This window comes from Tachypleus tridentatus, chromosome 13, assembly GCF_004210375.1.
Source record: "Tachypleus tridentatus isolate NWPU-2018 chromosome 13, ASM421037v1, whole genome shotgun sequence".
Lineage (NCBI taxonomy): Eukaryota > Metazoa > Arthropoda > Merostomata > Xiphosura > Limulidae > Tachypleus > Tachypleus tridentatus.
The window spans coordinates 22364457-22387468 of record NC_134837.1 but is presented as its reverse complement, the minus strand read 5'-3'; the positions used below and the strand labels follow the sequence as shown (position 1 = coordinate 22387468).

The 23012-nt window shown below is 31.2% G+C and overlaps 1 protein-coding gene across 1 annotated transcript in view; it reads right to left on the bottom strand.

The window, feature by feature from the left end:
• Window positions 1–4695: 4695 nt before the first annotated feature.
• The window catches only part of LOC143237586 (uncharacterized), a 35364-nt gene continuing 17047 nt past the window's right edge, over window positions 4696–23012 (bottom strand). The window contains exons 5-9 of the mRNA XM_076477013.1: window positions 19198–19298; window positions 14172–14221; window positions 13845–13983; window positions 7627–7724; window positions 4696–5055 (exon numbers count right to left, since the gene is read on the bottom strand). Coding sequence (XP_076333128.1) covers window positions 4867–5055; window positions 7627–7724; window positions 13845–13983; window positions 14172–14221; window positions 19198–19298 — 577 coding nt within the window. The 3' untranslated portion in view covers window positions 4696–4866. The remainder of the gene's footprint in view (window positions 5056–7626; window positions 7725–13844; window positions 13984–14171; window positions 14222–19197; window positions 19299–23012) is intronic.

Here is a 23012-nt window from a genome sequence, read left to right as displayed (position 1 = left end):
GCCTGTCTGCTGTTTTGTAATAGTTACTTGACCTGTCTAACGACATGCTAATTAAGATTGAAGGACTTAGTAATTTTTACTTTCTGGACACACAGGTTGTTTTGTGGCATATATTGTTAGGCTCTTGAAAGTAAAAGTCCTGTGTAAAACTAATTTTGTACATTAGCTGATAGTACTTTATGTTACAGTTACAGAGGGCACCTGATGATCTGTACCAATCTTTCAGAAGTGAAAGGTTGTGCTCTAACTCAGCATAAGAAAGTGATATATACTATATAAATAAGGCTACAGTATATCATATTACTGGGTTTTCACAACCCCTAGATGAAGGAAACTGGTACTTGAAGCTCATTATTGCATAATGATTGTGAAAGTAATTTTGCTGTTGTATACTACCTTAGATTCTATGTATGTTCCAGTTCTCTCAAAACATGAGCAATTACAGAAGAAATAGTAATTTCAGTCTCTCATTACTATTATTTTTGTTACAATGTTGGAGGTAGTATTAGTTTAACTTTAGGGGACACCTAAAAGCTCTGTTTTTCCAAATATTTGTGAAAAGTGACTTACATTGGCATGAAATTTCACAGCAATCAATAGGTCTTGCCACTGAACACTGATGTTTGGTATTACAAGTATACAATGTAATGTTGATAACTTGATATAAATATGTACAAAACCTCCAGGGAGAGAAGCTAGCCACTGCCTGTAAAGCATGTGACACAAATTTTGTTAATGGGGCAAGGTATTAGTTTACAAATTTGTCTCCTCTCCATTTGGAACTGTTTTGCATACGTATTTACCAGCCTGACAATGGTGGAATAACCTCATATATACAGAAGATGGCTATACTTGCCAAGGAGGAAGTCCATTGTCAAGGCTCACTTTTAATTAACCTCATAATATGTGCACAAGTTTTCTTGGTTTCACATTTATTAACACCTGGGAGAGGTACTTCTGTTGTTTCTCTTACAACAGACAGCATATACACCACCCCAAAAAGTTACAACACAAGTCTTTATGCTTAACCATACATATCACTGAGGTGATTTGGGATTTCTAAACCTGAATTTTGTTACATAAAGCTGTGATTCTTGACCATTTATCATAATGATTCTGAACCTGAAATTGCATGTGAATCATGATTCTACGTTGCCTGGCAATATCAGATATAATACTTTTTCTTGGTAAATTAAAAAATGCCCCTCTTATGCCGGCATCTGGCAAAACCTGTACATTCTAGGAAGACATCAGCTATTCCAGAGATTGAAGTATCCACACAGCTGTTAACAGAAGCTAAGCCTACATCAGAATCTTCTACCACTGATGTTCTATTATGAGTTACACATTATACCAAAATGCTAGTGAACTAGCTATTATTTCCTAGCAGCATCTGGGAGGTTGATACAAATAAATTTTCATTGGTAACCTGTTATATGTTGCTTGAACATTATAATGGTGTAATGATGTGGTTCATTGACTGAAGGATATCAACCAGATCCAAAAAGTTTTTCTCTCTACCAGAAAAGAAGAAAAAAAGCCTTGTTTCCATTCCAGCTTCAAAAGACCACCCAGTGGGTGCCTATATCAATGAGGACAAGTTTTCAGACCACAAACCTGCTGGCATCAGCACCTGAGTAAATATCAAGGTAACTAATTGCTGAGAATGCAAAGTTTTGAAGGTCAGCCTGGGAACTATGCCTGTGGAACTTGAAATCATTCTTCTAGGAAGGGAACAAGCTAAGAGCTAACAATTACTTCAAGAGAAAAATTACTTTCATTTATTGAATGATTAACAATTTTTGTAAACAGGGTATTTTGAGGTACATTACTATATCAATTTATGCTGTTGAAATCGCAAAAAGACTTTTACATATAACAGTAAAACAAATGAGGTTGAAAAGAAAATCAATGACAAAATAGAATATCTGGAAAATAAATTGCCAATCACAAAGATTGAACTAATCACTCTTTCCTGTGTACCTGCACAAAGAATTCCATCCTTAAAAACCTTTAACTATGAACTATGGAATATCAGAGTCCATTTGGTTTGCTTCTGTTATTACTATTACTGTGTCATTACCTCATATAGTTACAAAATTTAGAAGGTCAATTGAAAAACACTGTTCAATCAAGTTCTCTCCAGGTAAAGATTACACTTGTAGACCAGCCTTAATGGCACTCTGGAAGTGGTCTCTACAGGAATCTTGGGCTAGTTATGTAGATCTATTTGCTTCTAGTGAAGTATTAATGGAACTTTAACAACTGACTTTTCTCCCATCAACTTTCTTCCAAAGATGATCATGAAGGATGAACTCAAGTTTGATCAAACTATTATTCTGGTTTTTGCTATTTTGCACATCAGGTTTGCTGTCTTCATTACTCTGTGTGTTTATCTTCCTTTTTATCGGAAGTCCAACCCTCGGTGGTCTAGTTTTGGTATAGTAGATGGGAATTTTATTGTCATAGAACGTGAAAATATTTGAAGCCAGTCTCACCTAACATCCATGTTTTTGCATGGAGTCAGATCCCAATATGTACTCTTTCTTAATGTGAATTATGCACTGTGAATTCTCACAGTGAGAATGTCTTCCAACTTTCTTCCTCCTGAAGTTTTATATCAACTTGTTGCTTGCATCGATGCATCTTCTTTCATAATTTCTGGAGGTAATTTTCCACCTTTCATTACTAGATCAGGTTAAAGAGTTGAAACCAATGTCACTGAATATAATGCAGAATTCCCACCAATAGACCTGGTTTCTTTAAATATTACAATACTTATTTCTATTGAGGCATGTTGAGTATTCTCTTATCCTCAAGATATGACCTTCTTGGTTCATTATCAATAACTGACTCAGAATCTTGAACATAATGTTTTCCCCTCATATAATAGCTTCCTTCTTTTGTTATCTCTTTGAAGAAATTTTTTACAGCATGCTATTTTAAGTTAAAGTTAAAACACTTTCTGTGAAGTCATTTAGTTCCTTCTTAGTAAACAGTTTAGTGATACCCTTTCTAACTGAAGCTCCTAGCAATGTGGCCTTTTGTACTTGCAATTAAAACACCTCCTCTCATGAGATTTACTCCTTTCATTCTAAGTTGACAAAAAGAATCATTTGTGTTCTTCTCAACCTTCATGATACACACGCACACTAATGCAGAGTGACAGCTCTTACTTCCAGAGTATATAATAGCTACCACACTAAGTAAAATACAATAATTGTATAACAGAAAGTGCAAAGCAATAATAATTTCCTAAAATTTCAACATGATCTTTAGGCAGAACTATCATTAAGAAAAAGAAATGAAGTCAATTTGCATGTAGAAAATTTGATGCCATGAAAACTATAGGCATGGAAGAGATTTATCTGTTTCAAGAAGGGAAGTAGGAAAGAAATACATACCAAAACATAGTACAAATGAATGCAGTTTTAACTTAAATGTGTCATTTAACCTTCTTCAACAACTGTTAGTATGTTTCATGTTTTTTTCTGTTACTTACAATGATGAACTGTTACTTATCTTAAATTCAGACACTATTCATAACAATGTACAATCAAAACTGAAACAGTATAGCTTGTTCATTTCTGAATTTCATGCAAAGCTACACGAGGGCTATCTGCACTAGCAGTCCCTAATTTAGCAGTGTAAGACTAGTGGGAAGGCAGCTAGTCATCACCACCCACTGCAAATTTTTGGGCTGCCCAATGAATAGTGGGATTGACTGTCACATTGTAATGCTTCCATAGCTGAAAGGGTAAGCATGCTTGTTGCGATGGGAATTCGAACCCTGGACCCTCAGATTACAAGTAAAACGCCTTAACCCACCTGACCATGCCAGGCCAAGTAGTATAGTAATAAAGGAGTTTGTGTAAGCTACTTTTATGTCTCTTGCCACTAATATTTATATATATATTTAGTAGTAAAACTTTCTAATTTGGAAAATATACCATTTTTTCTTAATAAAAATTATAACTGAACTATTATTAGAATTTATACCATTTTTTTTTACTTACATTTTCAACATCCAAATTGCAATAGTATTTTAATTTCACTCATTAGGTGCTAATAGGGTGAAGCAACACTAAATACAAGACTACTATTACTTTATATTTAAGATATTATGTTCAGAAAAAAATACACAAATTTAATTATATCTTCACTAACGTTTTGGCAATTTTTATAATTTATTCATTTTTTCCACATTTTCATAAAATGCTGGCTCACTGATTATTATTATTATTCAGTATATCTGTATGTACGAGTTTTTAATAAAAACAATACTGAAGCTTCTAAATGTTCAACAGACATTCCAAGAAAACAGTATTTTGTTTTCTGTACCGGTAAACATCGACTCACAGCTAATTTAACATATTTATTTCCATGAATGTGACATGCAGTAAAACTATAAAATGGTAATTGTGAGTAATGTAAGATATGAGATACTTAATGATTTATGATATGCAAAACATTAATTCTTATGAATTCCTAATTCATACAACATGCTTGTTTGAATTAGTCGATTAATTAAACCATCAGCAATGGACTGATACAAATATTTGATTCTGGTCTCTATTATTAAGTGGCTATCTGCAACTTTGAGGTCTTAAGTAGATGTACTTGATTCTTAACATCTGACTAAAATTATTTATTTGAAAATACATTTAAATAAAACAGTAACAACTACTGGCTGGCTGAAGTTTTCAAAAGTATATTAACTATAATTTATTTGACATTTAGAAAATAAATCTACATTCCAAACATTTATAGATTATATTTCAACTGAGAAGTGACATTATAATTTGTTTTAAATGTCTGGATCCATAACAATTCAAAGGAGACATTATAATTATTCTGAACCTTTCTTCAATGTTTCTTAATCCTTAAGTATTGCATACTCTTTTGGAAATGATATGGGATTTTTGCATGAATAAACAGGTTCTGGCCATTTAATATTTCAGGGATGATAAGCGTACGAGCATGCAAGTGCATCGGGATATCTCGAACCTTACTCTGTCGAACATTTAGTAAATCCAACATATCACCAGGAAGTTGCTGAAAATATACAACAGGTTTCTATTGCATCAACACAGATATATATAGAAACACACATATACATACATGGTCACTAAATATACAATATTATAACAAATATAAAGATACTGAAAAGAGCTAATCTTAAAAACAAATGCAAATTAAATGCTATTATACACCTCTTTTTACACTGAAAAACAATTCTGAGCTACTAAATATCATAATTATAAACAGTATTACACCTATCTAGCTTGTTCAAACATCATACTCACAAATATTCCATACAAATAAGTTCCATGCTATATATAACATATTACAAATAATTTTTTTTTTTTATAATCACAATAAATTATCTAATAAACTATTCAGGAAATATAAATGAGCACAAAGATATAACAAAATGGGAATACAAAAGTGGCACATGTTTTAAACATTTAAAAGTTAAGTATAATTCATAATATTTTATAGGTAAAACCTTGACAAAAATTAAGAATGCACTGGGCTAGAAAGTACTTTATTAGTAGAAAAATAAAAATTCTAACATTTCTTTAACTTAAATGTCCAGTATGTATCGTACATATTCAGAAGCTCTTAATAAAAGGAAGAAAGAATTTTATAATAGCTAATAATAAATTACCAGAGCAATTGTGCAAGCATAATATTTTTTTATTTAATATATTATATTATTATTTAATATGATCCATCATAAATCAGTAATCAACCAATAATAAGGTTAGACTTTATGACTTTTAAAGTCTTACAAATATTTAAAAATTAATGCATAAAGAAATAATCTCTAATACAAAACTTTGTTTCATGTTGAAATGAAGACCAAGAAAAACATGTTTTTAGTTTCTACTAATAGATTTCTCACAGTAATCAATATACATTGTATTCCTCATTTCTCAAAGTTATCATATTTCTATACCATATTTGTCATATTAACTCTTTTTTTAAATAAAAGCATGCAGGCTTTGAAATTGTTAAAAAAAACCAATGACAAAAAAAAACACATTAAATCTCTAAATGCATTTTACAAACAGTATATACATAAACAGTTCATTACATGGTTATGCTTCGACACTGATTTCATACAGATAAACACAAGGTTTTTACCTTGTACTCCTAATTTCTTTGTGCAAAAAAAACTAAATGAAAATATGTAACACAGCATTAAAAAAATGAACAGATACTGCTGTTACACAGAGCCCACATTTAACTTTAAAGAAAGCTTCTATATTATTGATTTTCATGAAAACTTTTAAACACAATACATATTTTTTATTATTATTAATTAACCAGATTTAGATATGTCACTATATTGTTAAGAAAGGTACTCCTTGGCTGAAGCCTATAGTTTGTATAGTACATTTTAATCAGTGCTAATTTTTTAACAGTGTCTGTTTTAAAAACTAAATGCTTCAGTCTGTATTTTCTGAGTATTCATTTAACATTTTTACTCAACATAAATACGACAACTGGTTTAGCAAATCTTTGTTTTTGCTGGCACCTATTGCATCATGAAACTCAGTAGTACTTAGCTTTATATACACTTAAAAACAATGTTCACTAATATTTTTTGGAAACTTATTATTACAACTTAATATCTTAGTATGTCTGTATTTCTTAAATACTTATTTGAAACTTTCTTTTGCACAATTCCTCAACAAAAACAAGCCAGTAGATTTAATAACTTTTCCCTTCTTTGCACCTACGTATACATGAACATTTCATTCTGTTTTGCAATTATAAGTTATGAAGTTTGTGATGTGAACTGAAATCAAATCAGAAGTCTAGAATGTTCTATTATAAACTCTACTGAACAGTTCCATTTTGTTTTGATTTCATGTTTTTTAAGCTATTTTTCAGTTACAAAGATATACAACTTAATTTAGTAGAGTTAAACAATTAGCTATAAAAACAGAACCACCATCATCCTCATTATTATTCAGCTCATCTACATGGATTAAAAGAGTTAATATAAACCAACATTTTTTGAACATTAAACAAAAGTGTATAATATAAAGTTTTAAACTATACCCTTCTCACAGCTATCAAATTTAAACCACATGCATGGTGTGTGTTTTATTATAGCAAAGCCCCACCAGACTATATGCTGAGCCCACCAAGGAGAAATTAACCATGATTTTAGCAGTGTAAATCCATAGACTTACTGCTGTACTAGAGGGGACTACCACACACATGGCCTAATATCAACTTTCACAACTAGTGTTTTAGAGCAGTTTATCACTGAACTTTTCTTGTAACACCTGACTGTTAAAAAATAATATTTAACTCCTATTCAAATTAATTTCAGATCTAATTGATCTTTCCTGGTCACGTTTGACAATAAACATGCTAATATAAGCCCACAGAGAATCATTTTAGTATTCACTCCTCATTAGTGAATACTGAGACAAACTGCACTGATCAAGTTTCACAAAACACTATTTAAATTTCTCTCTCTCTCTTTTTACTTTGGAATCAGCCTATTTTTGCATGATAAAAGGACACTCAGCCCTATAAAGAACGCTTGAATGTCATTACATCGAAATATAATTCTATTTTAATACCTCCAGTTTGTTAACCTACCTGAGGAGCTAGTTTTCTCAGATGAGAGTATTTGTGATCACCAAGAATTGGACATCTCAAACCAAATCCTAAATGAGCACGAAGTTGATGTTTCACACCTGGAAAGAAGACCACAAAACTCATATCTTCTCTTTTTAAAATAAAAACAAAAAGTTGCTTTTTGTGAAAATATCAGCTATTATTAAGAAAGGTCTAAGAGCTTGAAACACAACATTTAATATGTTTTATTTTTTAACAATGTGATAGGAGGAACAACACTATTCACAAAACAAAACTGTTGATGTACTTAGTAGTACCAACAGGAATCTCTGCTACATCTATAACATAAACTGTGATTCTCTTAGTATTTAAAATAAGCTAAAATGATTGTGATATTACAATGAACTGTCTGATTATTATAAACAAAACTTTACATGTATGAGAAAAACTCGTATTATCATAAACTATCTATTATGTAGTTGGTACCATAATTAATAAAGATGGTATCATATATAATGGTGTTTTTAGTACAAAACCAGTACTTAACGTACTCATTACAAAAACAAAAATGTGGCATTCATGAAAGCATAAAGTAATCCACGCATTTGAAAGGCTAGCCTTCACACTTGTTACTACACCAATCAAACATTAGAACTCAACTCTATAATAAATGACACTTGTTGTTGTTAGTTTCTTCAAGTGCTTCTAAACATAAATCTCCTTGTCAATAGAGATCAACCACTAATGTTCCTTGTACTACTATGACAACATGAAAAATGTGAAATTCACCTTAAACTATGTTAAGGTAACATGGTTCAACAATTGTTGGAAGAATGTTATGTAAAAATATTAATTTTTTGTCTTCCCATTACGTATATATATATATATTTTATACTTTTATACGATAACATTTGTAGAAACAATTCCAGCACAGTTAAAATGTGTTGCTACTATAGTCTTATTATTTTCTGTCACAATCTTTGCTTGTTATATTCTTACCTACCAGCACTTTTCCCTAATCAGGTAATTTTCTCTAATATAAAACTATACTTGATTCTTCAGGTTGTAAGACAAGTTGTCAAAGTATACAGAAAGTAAAGTTCGTAAAGTGCAAATTAAAATGTGTTTTAGTATTGATAACAAGTTTCATATGACCTAAGGTCAGAGGTTATACTTTTCACACTGATAAGTTTCATACGACCTAAGGTCAGAGTTATACTTTTCACACATACGACCTAAGGTCAGAGGTTATACTTTTCACACTTATTTTTGTAGTAATTTTATTGTTAGGAGCTACTTAGAAACTAAAGAAAAAAAATGAATAATACTGTCTGTCCACAAGCGAAATTTCTCAGAGTTTTGTCTAATATTTTCACACCTATTTCCTATGTTTATTCTACTGTTAGCAGCTGAAGGAGAAACCTATAAGTCGATAAGGAGATGTTTCCTACAGAGACTATTTGAAAACTGGCTCCAAGAACACTGTGGGAAGAATATACTGGTTTCTTTACAATAAGGTGGTTGCAATTAGAGTTAACTAAAGTACTTCATGAAAGTGAAAGAAAATATTGTTAATATGGCTCTGTACAATGTTGTGCCCAATCCAATAAACTTGTTAAATATTTGGATGTTAATTAATCTCTTGTTTGGTCAGGAACTAGTGTTAGTATAGGTGTAAAAGTGTGCTTATAAATATCCTGTAACTATACTACTATAGTTACACAGTAACCAATAAATGTGTAGTTTCCAGTAACATAAATATGGTATATTTTGTTTGAGCTAGTATTTTTGGATAAGCCTTCTTAGCTATCATTTGAGAAACAAATTATTCAATGATTAATTTTAGTTTGAAAATAAAATAATGTTCTAAAGCTTTTCCATAATAAAACAAAGTATAAATCTTTTACTCTTAGCACTAGTGTATCAGTATTTCGAAAAATACAGTAACATTTTGCTTATTACACATTAAATAAGCATGTAAATGCCAGTTGTTTTTTTAAAGATGGAACAATACATAAAAAATATTTGTAAAACAATGATCTCTACTACTTATGATGTTACAAAGTCCCAGTTTGCAGTCATGAGTTATACTTGCTAACCCTTATCATATCATCTGAATTCATGAAGAGATGGAAAATAATTTTTGAATTTTTGTAGAGCTAATATATACCTTTATCAAATCCTTATCCAACCCATGAAGGTTTGCTATCATTCTAACAAGGTTATTGAATCATCACCCTACAAAAATTCAGTGGAAAGATCCCATAGAAGGATGTAGTTAGAAGTACTGCCTATTAGATTGAGCCACCGATAACTTCATAATTAGGTGATTATCATGCTGGAAAAGAAATCTGTTTCAATGCCATTTAATTCACAACTGTTACACAAGAAGGCTTTGAAGTTGTTCTAAATATCTTAGAAGCAGGTTTTGATCTAATAGATAGATGTCTATGCAGACCAGCTGCTCATTACTGACAAAAAAGGCACACATGTAACCAGGGTAAAATGCATCATAGGTGCACTGAATATCAGAAAATACACACTACCTACTAGCAGATGCACATAAAGCATGGAAGCTTGCAATCAGACTGGATCATTACTAATAACAGTCAGTCTCAATAATCACAATTCCAGCCAGTTCTTTCCAGTTTCTATTCCATGGATATAGCCTTCACTGACAGTCCAATCAGATGCTTTAGCAGACTTGAAATTAACAGGAATGATCACCAATTCTCTCAAAGCACACTTAATAACAGACATGTTGATGTGGAAAAATCATCATCAAACTTTGCAGACACTGCTATCCTATGGAAGAAACGCCGAAGTAACCTTGACAGACGACTTCAGTAGCCACATTAACATTATGATAACAAGAGCTATCAAAGGCACCACTGCACTGAAAGTTACAATAAGAAATAGAAACAACTTCAATTATGCATTGCCAATGATCAGTATGAGTACTAGGACAGCTAGATAAGATTGTAAACATGCAAAAACACATTCACGACTGGTCATAGTATATACTCGAGCCACCTCCATCAAGGCCTTACTACCCCTCAAAATCCTCAGCAACATTGCAAAGCAACAACAGTGTTTACAAGCAAAAGTTTTCAGTTGGTTCTTGTAATGTGAAGACCACACATCTCACCAGTGAGACAAATGACTTGTTAACTGAAACACTGCATCTCTGGAATGACCTCACAGACATTAATCAAGCTGGGATTGACTAAAAGGTGCTTCAGAAGATAGTCATGAGTGGGCAAGTGCCATATAGTCACCACTGAGATAACTGGTCACTACCAAGCCTCACATGTTCTCATGTGGAATACTCACCTGATGTTACTATGATCTGTGGAAATCAGTAAAGACTGGGCAAAGGATAGAACATGTCTGATAGTATTACTTAAAGACCATGGTGGACAGTCACATGTCATCATAACCACAGATGGTTTCTACACTACAGATAGTGGAAGTTTCCTATGATCAGCGGAAGGATGTAGATAGAAACAATAAAGAATTTCTCTTGCAGACTGTTTAAACAATGAAATATAGACAGACAGGCACCAACTACATAAAGTTTATGGTGGTTGTTTGCCAGATGGGTGGAAAAAATGAAACAACTGCATGGTTAAACTACCACTTGGATGCATGTACCAGGCAATGCATGAATAAAGCTAAATAGATAAATTCACAAAAAAATTCTCTTTATAAAACCTGGCAGAATATCTACCACATCTGCATTAATTCTCTCAACACAGGCTCAGTCAATATGACCGATCATATGACCTCTTTGTACTCATTTCAATTCTATATAGATATAATGCTTCTACCTTTCAATACAATGTGTATATTATCTTCTTAAAATCTGGCAGTCTTTCAGTTAATATTATATGTATTTCATATAAAAAAATCACATTTTAAGTAAAGTATTTTAACAAACTAAAGATTTGTTCTGAGTAGTCCATGTGCAACATAATTTTCATGTTCAAAATTGAACATATTGTTCCTCATTTCAAAAATTTCAAATTCACTTTTTGTATCTTTTGAAACCTCCTAAATGCATTCCAAACATTTTTTTTCAGTTAAAATTTATATTTTATCTATTATTTTCTCTTCCCTGTCTCAAAATGGGATTGGACAATTTGACCGATCTCATAACCCCCCAAAAAAGTGAATTCTAAATTACCCTTTTTTGTCTTTCCATAAGGACTTCAAATTGTAACATGAAACTACCTTTATTTATCCAAAGTAACTTTAAGCTTGTAACAGTGTACATCTACTTTTAAATACTTTGAACTGTGTCTAGTTATTATTTGTATCATTATAAGTTGTCAATCACTCGTGGAATATGCAGCTCTTGCTATGCTATCGTATTACATTACCCATGAGCTACTTGCATATGTGCCTCATGAAACATTTTTATTATTATTTATTTTCCATAATCTGACTTTAACTAACCTAATGATATCTCTATTTTTACATGTTAGTTATGTTTATATTAATAAGTATAGAATAAACATAAAAACCAAGAAATAAAGTATTAACTCAAACCTTCATTTTTTTCTGTTTACTGTCAATGACACTAAACCCTACTTTTTTATACTAATGATAGTAATGCACTGAAACTTGTTTTACACAATAAATTAAAAAAGATAGAATAGCAACATGCAAGAAATTAGACAATTTTCTCTAACTATCACAATTTATCTAACTTTCTAACTATGCAAAAAAAACAAACAGTTATAACTTCATCCAAGATAATAATTACCTTTCCCATGGGAAAGAAGCTTGTACTAGCAGATAAAATGTCAATTCTCTTGTCAGAAAACAACAAAAATAACACATCATTTGACAGATGAAAACCTTGGCTATCTGATCTTATATTTTGCTGTCAACTATTTATGACATTTAAACCTACTTTGTTATAATAATAATAGTAATGCATAAGATAATTTTTATTCAATTAACTAATGCATCAAAGAACACAGAATAGCAGCATACAAAAAGGAAACAATTTCTTCTACTTCTCACACTTTTTCTGGCTTTGTAACTATGAGACAATGGCCATTACAAATCCATCTAAGCTAGTTGTTATCTTTCCCATAGGAATAAACTTTGTACTAAAAGAAAAACTGAAATTCTCTGTTCAGAACACAATGTTATATAAAGGTTGTTGTTTTTTTTTTTAATTTCACACAAAGTTACATGAGGGCTATCTGCCTAGCCTTCCCTAATTTAGCATTTACCAATGAATAGTGGGATTGGTAGCCACATTATAATGCCCCCACAGCCAAAGGGGCAAGTATTTTTGGTGTGATGGGGATTTAAACCCACGACTCTCAGATTAAGAGTTGAGCTCCCTAACTGCTTGGCTATGCTGGCCTATGTTATACAAAGAGTCATTTAACAGATAAAAACCTTGGCCTTCTGTTGATTATAGATAATATATAATTAAACATAATAAATGTGACAGGTGGGTGTGGCAAGAGAGATCTGAATTTCTATTTGATGGCTCTGTAATAAAACAAAATTGAGCAAGAACAATTTCATAGTGAGTAATTTATGTTAAATTTCTTTGTTATTGGAGGGGTAGTATATAGAGTAGAGAAGATGCAATGGCTACAGAAAATGTGTAACTTTTCTTACACTATTGAAAATTCAGTTTTTAAAATATTGCCATATAAAATTTAGAACTTAAAACTTATATACTATTATACACTATACTGTGTGGATAATTAGCTATAATTTTATGCTATACTAATTGGTATAATACAAATAGTAGTTTAATAAAACTTTGAAGTTAAGCCAATAAAACCTTAAAACACACACAGTAAATGATGTCTGGGCAGACAAGGTTAAACCCAAAGATATGCATGTATATTTCTTACTCTTACTTAAAAATACTTTTTGTTAAGGATGATTGAATAAACTTAATAACATGCTGAGTTATTAAATAATTTATTTTACAAACATTACTATTTAATATTTTTGGGTAATGGTACAAACTAGGGTAATTTTTATGGGTCAACATACATACCTATATTATTTATTAAGACATTTTATTCAGTCTTCCCCACAAACTTTATATCTTTAAATTTGTATTAGTTTTCTTTTAAACACACTTACATACTTTCTTTGTATTGTAATTCTTTTAATGCTTCCATTCAACCTCTCCAAGTCATAGACCAAATATCTTTTCAGAATACTTAATAGCTTTTACTTTTATAATTCACAATTACCTGTTTGGGGTTTCAGTTCTATCAAGGCAGCATTACCATGAGTTGACAACACCTTATAATGAGTTACAGCTTGGTGGGCTTTCTTTGACAAAGGTGTAAATGATCTATATTCATCTTGTAAATGGGGACTTAAAACCATCTAGTGGAAAAACAGATTTTTGAATATATTGTCACAAACATAATACACAAGAGATTAAAAGTAGACAAAATTATATCCTTAAATTTTAACTGTTTGGTATACAACTAGAAAAATAACAAGTTTTAATTCATACAACTTTAAAAAACATGAATATTTATTAATAAAAAACTTTAAACAGAGAAACTCACTCTTCTTTTATTTTCCACTAATCCTTCTGTGATAGGGATGTCAATCACTCCTATTGATATACAAAAACATGTCAAGATGAAACTTTTTCCTTTAGAGGGAAACAGAGCAACACTTTTAGCATATCATAATCATTTACTTATTTGAGTTTTATCAGTACTTTCTAAGGACAATTCTTTAACAAAGGTGCAAATTTTAAAACTTTTATTTGATGTTTTCATAAAGATAGTAGGTCTTAATTCAAGCATAATATCCAAGATGAAAATGTTCTCAGGCACACTTTATTCACAAAATATGACATGTGACCAGAAAATATTTACCATGTATACTCAGGCCACTTAACAAACTAAACTATACAAATGCTACAACTGATACTGGTGTGCATACATAATTATATACTATTAAGCTTAAAATAATATTTTTGAGCATGATAAAACTGTAATGATGTTTGATGAGTTTTAAACACAAACTGAATATACTATGATGTATTACACACCAATGAAGTTTGACAAACTAGCTTTTCTGCATTACTACCACTGTCTAAATAAAACATTATGATAACTATAGAAAGATAGTTTTATACACAATTTAAGTACATTATACTAAAAAAGTTTAGGCCTCACCACCTTGTTATGCTATATGTAACACAATTGTTTGTGCTCTAACTGATGATTGTGTATCTTGAAAGTAGTCCTGCAAAGCTGTTATGTTCAAAGAACATCATTGCTGTCAGACTTCTGATGTCAGAGAAACAAGTTTCAACAGATTTGTATGTCCTCTTCAGTCTCATGTTGTATTCTGGCAGGAAAAATTTGGTCAAAATATGCCTGTGTAAAACCCCTGATCTTGAAAATACCTCAAGGATACACAAAGTCAAGAAGTTGCTAAGTTTAAAATGGGAGGTGTTGAAATTAGGCACCCTTTTCATTAAACTACTTTGACAATTCTTCTTTTATGTAGTTATCCATTTTGTACAAAATTCTTGTTGATTTCCAATCAATCTGATGGCCAGAATCTCCCATATGAAGAAATATGCATTGTTTTGTTTTTTATATTTTCTTTTTGTATGTTCACAAATTCTTGTGTCAACAATTTTTCCAGTTTCACCTACATAACCTTCCTCAAAAGATTGGAAGGTATAATTTAAATACCTTGTTATTTTATCTTCAAGTGTTTTTCCACCTGAAGTTAGCTTATTTTTTATGGTGTTTGGAAAGTTATATAGAATTGTAAGGTTATTCTTCCTTAATACTTTCTTAAGGGGTTCAGTGTTAGTATTTTAGCCAAGATAAAGTGTTTTCACATTATCATTTGTTGATCTTTCATTATCTTCATGGAATAATGTTTCTTCTTGCTTTGAGATGACAAATTGTAATGAAATGTTGTGGAAAAAGTAGTTCTTTGAAAACAGAAAAGATAGTTTTTAAATTTCATTTTCAAGTATTTCCAGGTGGCACATTCTATATGATCTAATAAAATAATAAATGTTTTGACCTGTTTATAGTGATATAGCAGACATTTGTTTACAGACTACAATACAAGGCTGAAAAGGATGCATGAATGTGATATCAGAATTCTGAGAGTTTGTTTCATTTACTGTGGTATTTATATTAATTTACTTTTCCACTTAGTTTACTTTTAATGTTTTGCTTTCCTTGCCTACTCTTTATTGTTGAATACACAGGCCTGCACATTTAAACTTCATTATATTTATTTCCATTTTAATAATGGATTTTCATACATCAGCTATGCAGAATTCAAAAACAATATTCATTTTGCTTTACCATGAAAGGAATTTTTTACAACTCAGGAAGAAAAAACAATTCTTACTTGGACTAGAAAAAAATTACTTTGTTTTATGAAAATTAACATTTCATATTATTGTGTGTAAAGCCAATGATTTGTCTTTGTTCCAAAGATTTATTCCAAAATATATGTAATATGTTTTTGTTAACAAATTCTGTAATGTTTTGTCTTTTTTTCTTTACAATAAATTTATCACAAATACAGCAGACAATGTTTGGATCATTTACACATATTCTTGCTGCTAAAATGATGAATAAATAATATTAAAAAAAAACAAAAACATTAAGTGCATACACAAACAAATACTATCCAGAAATGGCATGTCATGTGGCCTGTTAACTGTTTATATACTAGTGGTGTTTCTTGTGGGTTCTAGAACAATCTATAAGACTCTTATGTTATGACTAGTCTAGAAAACTTGGCAGTGGTTGTCAACATTTGAAGAATAAAAAAATGTGGCCCAATTTCAATGAAAATGATTCCCTTAAGTAAAACTACATATGTTGTTTTGTGAAAAAATTGTATATGACGAAGTAAAATGTATATCAAGTTTGATTCAGCGTAAAGTAATTACTGTAGGACATGTACAAATTCAAGACAATAAAACCATTGCAGGCCTGTGTTATTTGCATTGATACCTGCAGGTGATGAAACAGTATGAACAGCAGAGATAGTTTATCCTCTGGCAAAATTGTTTTACACTCACTTGGTAAAGCAAGCCACATGGAATGAAATGAATCTTTGGTTGTTTTATAAAATTTAGTAAATTTTTCAAATATAAATTTTAAAACACAAATAATGCATGATTAACTTAAATACAATTAAATTAAGTACAATATAACTGCCTCTCTAGCTACAACTTATTTAGATAAGAAACAACTGAAGTGCTGTCATGAACAAAGCAGCCAACACTACAACAAAAAGTTACATCTATGCTGTGACAACAACTTGGTACTAATTTCAAAATAATCCTTACTGGATTATAGTGTGCAATGAACTTTTTCTAATGACTTTATGTGTGTCAAGTAGCTACATCAGTTGTGAAGCTCAAATGTACAAAAGGTGGGTGCTGCACCCATGAAGAAATGACTAAACTTATTACTTGTTTCTATTGCATTCAGCTTAAGAACTTTGAAAATACATGTCAATAAGGGCATGTAAATGTAATCATTGTCTAGACATATATGTACAGAATTTCAGGTTATACACTGTTAAAATACAAAAAATGTCTAATCTGTCACATGACAACAAAACTGAAGTTTTCATTACAGCTTTTGATGTTTTTCTTTCTAGAAGAAAAAGAATGAAACTAAAATAATATAAAACCATGAACTATAACAAAACTGGAAATAATAATTTCATTAAATATATTGATAGTAAAGTGGTTCAATTAAATTTTGATTACAACAGTAACATGCACAAAAAAGTTTAAAAACTGTTGCTGTCATGATACATAAAAACTCATGTATTGCTAAGTAGGACCTAAATGACACACATCCAATGCATAACTGGATGCTCCAGATGACATAGAGTGATTAGGACACATCAGAGCTTATTGAAAAGGTCAACGCCAGTCCAAAAGCTGGAGATACTGGGAATTTACTGTCTAGTTTGTGGTAGGAAGAAGAACAAAGAGCCACATACGGGTGAACTTATGTTGGCTGATTCTGCTCTAATCCAACACCAGACACCCAAGAACTGATATCCGAGCAACAGAATGGTAAGGAATTCAAACTAGATGGTTGAACTGTATGTGGTGTATAATCTCCAGCCAAAATCAAGTGGCTTTGAAAATTTTTCATCTTCACTGACAAAACACTGCTGCCTTACTCTCAACTGGGTAGAAATGAGCATACTTAGGAGGATGTATTTATGATCTACTACCTCAATAGCTAGAAGCTGGTAAGTATCAAAGACTCCTGTTTTCCATTTAAAATGGGAAAGGGACAACACAATGGGGAGTCTAGAGTAATGTATGACTGAAAAAAGTGCAATTGGTGACCATAAATCTCTAAATTTAATTGTAAAATCTATGAACAGCTTGATGAAGTAGCTATGTGCTCCAGCATCGCTCCTGACCTTTCAAGTCTTTTTTCTGTGCTTCCAAGAAAACATCTAATTACAGTCCTGTCCTGAATGTTTTAAGCTTGTGTATAACAAAAGATATCTTGATGACAATTTTGATGCACTTAACAGTGTTGTATTGTTTAACAACTTTCTCCAGTTTTAAAATGGTAGATATATCAATGTAAAGGTTACAGAAAGAAATCAATAGGATGATTGTTCTTAATGTCCAAGTCTTAACTAACCACTATAGTGTGTCATAAACTCATCTTCACTGCACTTTATTCAGATTTTGAAAGTTTCATTCTTTCAATTGTTAAATAAAAAATAGTACAGAGCTTTTAAAATATTACGAAGGCAAAATGTTTTTAAAGTTTTGAGAACATTACATAAATGCTTAATATTTTTTTTTATTGTTGTTCCTAAGTAAAATAATCCACACAAAAACTAAATACCTTATCTGTTATTTTAAATCTACCTCAGAGAACTATTATTTTAGATATACCCTAATTAGGCATTATTTCATATAACACTGAGAACAGAATTAAGAAAATTAATATTGGGCAAAATGTATTTTTAAAACAAACCCTAGGTTAAAAGGACTATTTAATTTTAAAGACATACAACATTCATCGAATGTCTTGCTGTAAGTATATGAGCTCACATGTCAGAGGCACAGCCAGGGATATATTGCAGCAATCACTAAAAGACTGTGCAGCTGAATAAAATGACATTGTGAAATTAAATCCTACAAAATCAGTAGCATTACCATCAACTGTCTGTATTAATTTGGTGGTGTTTCTACCCTCAATTTTTTTCCTGAGAACAATTTTAACTTAAAAGTGATAAAAATTCCTGTCATCAGTCTAAGATAAACCATTTATCAATCAGAAGATGAGCACACTATCACTACACCTATAATTGTGAAAATGTAATGAAAGAAATATAGAATATGATATAAATTAAAAACTTAGAAATGCTAATTCATGAATAAACAGTGCCACCCAGTGGTATGTAAACAAAAATTGAAAAGTGCTGTTTTAGTGATCACTAAAAGGAAATGTTACTCTTCGTGAATTAATATTATAAACTACCTATTACTCACCCACTATTACTAACTTAACATTCCATTGTTTCACACATTTACTTTACCCTTACCTTCCATTATGCTGGGAATACCTTTAGTCAATGCCCAATAAACTTTGGTGATTTTGTGATCATGGAATAGTTTCTTCAAATGATCAGCCATTTGTTGAGTTCTGTACATGAAGAATAATTAAAATAAAAAGGTTTTATGCAATGATAAGATAAGAGGCATATGCTACATTGCTAACTCACATAACTTGACATCAACTCTATACTGAAATGTTAACCATCACAAAACTACAGAGAAAAACTAAACAGAACTTTCTTTCTATGAAAACTGAAGAAACATGATAAAAGTAATCTAAAATCAACTAAAATAATAAACAAATCTTAATATTATATCAAAACAAGAATTCTGGAAAGCTGACTAACCCAAATATTGCAGGTCATTTTAAGTTGAACCACCTTATGCCTTCTTGTGACCTGAAGTAATTTGGAACTTCCACTATACACACGTTATAAACAAATAAATATATGTCTATATATATATTTTTATATACTTCTTTCACAATAAAAGTTGGACTGAACAGAACAAATGAAAATGTTGAAACTTGTTTTCCATAACAGTGAATTTCAACTTCAACTTAAATTAACAGTAGTTATTTATCTACTATTAGAACATTTTGTTTGTTTGCTTGTTTTGGAATTATCGTGCAAAGCTACCCAAAGACTATATGCACTAACCGTCCCTAATTTAACAGTGTATACTAGTTGTAAAGCAGCTAGTCATCACCACCTACTGCTGAATCTTGAGCTACTCTTTTACCAATGAATAGTGGGACTTACCATCACATTATAACATACCCATTGCTAAAAGGGCGAGCATGTTTGGTGTGATGGAGATTCGAACCTGCGAACTTCAAATTACGAGCCGAGTGCCCTAACCACCTGGCCATACCAGGCAAGACTATTAGAATGATAGGCATGAAAAAACAACAGAAAATATAGTAAATATTTTCAAGAACCATCAGTAAGTTTGCCTCCTTTAAAAAAATTCTGAGGGACAGACTCTGCTTTTTGAAACAAAGATAATTACAGTGGCAATTTCAAATAAAATGTTTGAAAAATAGAATTGTGCTTAAAGTCATATTACCAAATCTATATCAAACAAATTAAGGACTACTATTTGGAAACCTGGAAAACAAATTAATTTTAAACCACTAGATTCAAATTCACATTATCTTTACCTGAAAATGCATTTCAAATAGTGACTTTTCCTTCTTTATAATAAAACTATTACTCTGAGTCATTGCACATACCTCACCCCCTACATGTATTGTGCCAGTCTATAATGTAATCTTCATTAGCTTATAGCTCTCCACCAACAGGAGGACAACACATCCCCCTTTTGAAGTAATATTCATAAACACTACCATATGAACAAAGGTTCATTTTCAAAGAAGCAAAACAATTTTTTCAAAGAATTTTCTCACAAAACCATCAACATAATTTCATAAAACAAAAAACTAAAAAACAATCTTACAAAAAGAGACATTAATTCCATTTAAAACCTAAAAGACAAAAACATAAAAATTCTAAAAGCAGATATAGGAAACACAATAGTCATAATGAACACGAATGAATACATCCAAAAAATGAAGAACATCCTATCAGACACGAACAAATTTAAACCAATACACACAAATCTAACAAAGACACATGAGATGCAACTGAACAAATTACTACTAAAAATGAAAAAAGCCAACACAATTTCACAAACACTTTATTCCTGCCTACGTAAAACCGACTCACGCACACCACAAATATACGGCATCCCCAAACCTCATAAACCAGATTGTCCATTACAACCAATAATATCCACATATGAATCATTTAATTACAATCTTGGTAAATACATAGCATGGGGATTCTTCAAATATATAACATCAGCCAGCTCATTCATTAAAGACTCTTTTAATTTCAAGTCTAATCTTAATCAACTTAATCATAAAGCCTTAATGGTCAGTTTCAATGTTATATCCCTCTTTACAGAAGTCCCAACCTCTGAAGCCTGCAAGATAGCGTCAGAACTCTATATCCGAGACCCTAACCCATCAACAGACATTCCCAGCAACCAATTAGCAACCCTCATAGAATTCACAACAATGAAGACAAACTTCATGTTCAACAACTACAACTATATACAAACAAACAGCCTAAGCATGGGCAACCCAGTATCACCAGTTCTAGCCAATATTTTTATGACACAAGTTGAAACACAAGCAATTAACACAGCATTACATCCACCACTATACTGGTACAGATATGGAGATAACACGATTGTGGAATTCACATCTACAGAACACACACATTTTTCAATCACATTAGCTCTATACATCCCAACATTAATTTCACATGTGAACACAAAGAAAGCAATCAAATATCATTTCTTAACCTCAAAATTACAAGAACTGACACACAATTTAAAACAGGAATCCACCAAAAAATCATCCACACTGGACTATACATTCCTTGGGACTCAGCACATGAAACAAAACAAAAACTCAACATTCTAAGAAACCAAATAAACACAGCCATAAAACTATGCTCAACAGATAAAATTAATGATGAATTAGACAAAACAAAACTTCACCAACATCAATAAGTTTCCTCCACAAATTGTAGAAAACATTATATGCACACACCTAGACAAAAAGCAAAATCAAATAACAAAAGTAAATATATCCCACAAATTAAAAAATCATGAAACCATATACTGCAGCATACCATATATTCTCTACATCAGCAGAAAAATAACAATTTGGTTAAAACTAGCAACAAAATATGACATTCCAGTTAATTCCAAATTTATTCAAAAACTCGGCACAAAACTAAGGTCTATACTATGTAAAAACTACACTGACAAACACTACACCAACATTATTCATAATATACAATGTGATATTGGAGAAACAAGTAGAAAAATGGAAACCAGATTCAAAGGCTGATTCCTAAAAAGTGTCTATTATCTACCAAAAATAAAAGTATGAATTTGACACTTTGTGTTTCTTTTTTAATACTGAAAACTGATTTTCCTACGTCTGACAGTAGCATTCCTCAAAAACTGGGTTGGATAGTGAAAAATAATGACTTAAACAAAAATTCAAATTCAAAGAAAATTAGAAGTGTTCTCCAGTAAGTGGCATAAACATAGGCAAAATTAATCAATAAGAAACCAAACTCCTTAGAAAATATAAAACAAATCCAAATTTTACAGTCAGGGGGTATAAACATTTATTTGGATATCACAAAACTATGTTGCACAAGGATTAACACTAAAACTTCTTACACAATTCACAACAAAAGGACAGTTTACAAAAACTACAAAAAGAAAACTACTTGAACCTGTATATGTTATTTTCCTCTATTGAAAATATATTTCTGATAAAAGTTTTAATACCAGCCATCTTGAGATACATATTTCTGATAGATACTCATATCCTCTCACATGTATAACTAATTATGTTCATTGCTGCTCTCTATATGAAAAACATTTTTACACTCCACAAGCCTTGAATTACAACCTACACTATAATCAATATGGTTCCACCCTGTCTTGAGATGCAACAACCGACCACCAATAGGAGTGCCGCACATCTTCCTGACCCATATAACTCCCTCTATTCGATTCTACCCAAATTACCATTTTGAGATTAGGGATAAAAGAAAAACACTGGTTTTTAATAGGGAAGAATGATGAGAAGAGGCAAGTACCTCCTGAAAATAATAATTTCCAATACAGTACACTACCTACCCTCAAGTGTATAGCTGGAATGACACACTGAATAGGCAGATGGAGAGTTGCACTGGATACAAATATGTATCCT